We start from the raw sequence: 1,716 nt of genomic DNA, 5'->3' as shown, positions 1-1,716 counted from the left end.
GCATTAAAAACTATGAATTATGTTTATGTGAAAATTATATTAAATTGTTAACTAATCTGATTTCCACTTAACATATTCTGTTGTAATATACAGTATATAAAACATTAAATACAAGTTTCTGTAAGGTTAAAAAATACTGTATTGTCTAATAAAAAATGTAAAAAAAACTTAATTTGCAATTTACATTTGTTGTTTTTGATTATTTTTTTATTATAGTAAATGTACAAAAATGCTTCATTGAAATGAAAAACATAAAAGTTACTTCTTGATGTTTAAAACTCTCTCAACATTAAAATCTTTGTCACGTAATTTAGTTTAATTTTAACATTAATATCAATACACACAAGAGCTAGTGAAATTATAAATAAGTGCTTNTGGATATCTTTCAATGCATCGCTTCGATAACTATAAATAAACCTTATCTACTATTTCTATCGTTGGTTTTTATTCTTATCATCTACTTTTGTTTTTCGACTATAAACAATGTTGTTGTAAGTAAACATAAACATATATTTAATTTCAAAATATTATTCACTTTTCAACAATACTCTTTATTGATGCAGGACATGACTGGTATCGGTTATGAAGATGGAAAAATGAATGCGAAGGAATTACGTAGAAAACGAATTCAGTTATTAAAAGATACAAATAGATCGAGAAAAACACAGGAGTTTCCTCCCGCATATCCGAATGGATGGATACCTTTGTTAGAATCTAGAGATCTACCTGTTGGAAAGTGCAAGCCTGTTACTGCTCTAGGTAAAATATTAAAACATTACATTATTCTATAGATATTAAGATTGATAGTTAAATTATTATTGCCTTATTGTCCTTATTTCAATTCTCACTATACAGTCGACCCCCTATAAGATCATAGATACATCCCATTCTTTAAAAATCCGATTTCTTACGAGTCCTTCCAATCACGGCCTGACACGTGTGAAGTTTACGGACTACGGCTGATTGAAAGGTTTTCTTCCATAAAATTAATCGAATCTAGACTAATCCGACTCAACATTTCCAAAATACGTATATTTTTTTGCAAATAATCCGTATAAACTACGCTATAAACAAAAAATTGTAGGATTACTTACCGAGTGTGCACCATTCTACATCGCCATTGCTCAAGCTTGTTTTCGTCGCCGAACAGCTCAGCAAACAGCGGCCAAATAACTTATTTTTCTGCGAAAACTTCGTTGAACTTTGGAGACGTCATTAATATAAATAATTTTTATGGCCGTTGAATAAGAAGTGTTACTTTCACAAGAAATGTATAAAATTAGTGCTGTATTAGATTACGGTACCTAATTTACATACTGTACAGACGATAATAAACTCAATTTATTGCCTAAAATTTTCGTAGCGTGGCGCCAAGCTAGACGGCGGAAATTATATATTTAATTATAATGAACTTTGGAGACATCATTAATATAAATAATTTTTATGGCCGTTGAATAAGAAGTGTTACTTTCACAAGAAATGTAGAAAATTAGTGCTGTATTAGATTACGGTACCTAATTTACATACTGTACAGACGATAATAAACTCAATTTATTGCCTAAAATTTTCGTAGCGTGGCGCCAAGCTAGACGGCGGAAATTATATATTTAATTATAATAAAGTTACAATTAGTTAATATATAATTTTATATACAGTACCTAATTTATATATAATTAATATATAATTATATGTACAGTACCTAATTTATATATAATT

General features: G+C 28.7%; 1 protein-coding gene across 1 annotated transcript in view; it reads left to right on the top strand.

The window, feature by feature from the left end:
* The first annotated feature begins 381 nt into the window (after positions 1-381).
* Positions 382-1,716, top strand: part of LOC111630269 (cholesterol 7-desaturase-like) — a 27,210-nt gene continuing 25,875 nt past the window's right edge. The window contains exons 1-2 of the mRNA XM_023374350.1: positions 382-491; positions 564-759. Coding sequence (XP_023230118.1) covers positions 567-759 — 193 coding nt within the window. The 5' untranslated portion in view covers positions 382-491; positions 564-566. The remainder of the gene's footprint in view (positions 492-563; positions 760-1,716) is intronic.

Source organism: Centruroides sculpturatus, unplaced genomic scaffold, assembly GCF_000671375.1.
Source record: "Centruroides sculpturatus isolate CEXI.00-Female unplaced genomic scaffold, Cexi_2.0 scaffold558, whole genome shotgun sequence".
NCBI lineage: Eukaryota > Metazoa > Arthropoda > Arachnida > Scorpiones > Buthidae > Centruroides > Centruroides sculpturatus.
Note: the sequence above shows the minus strand (reverse complement) of the source record. Positions and strands in the feature narration are given on the sequence as shown.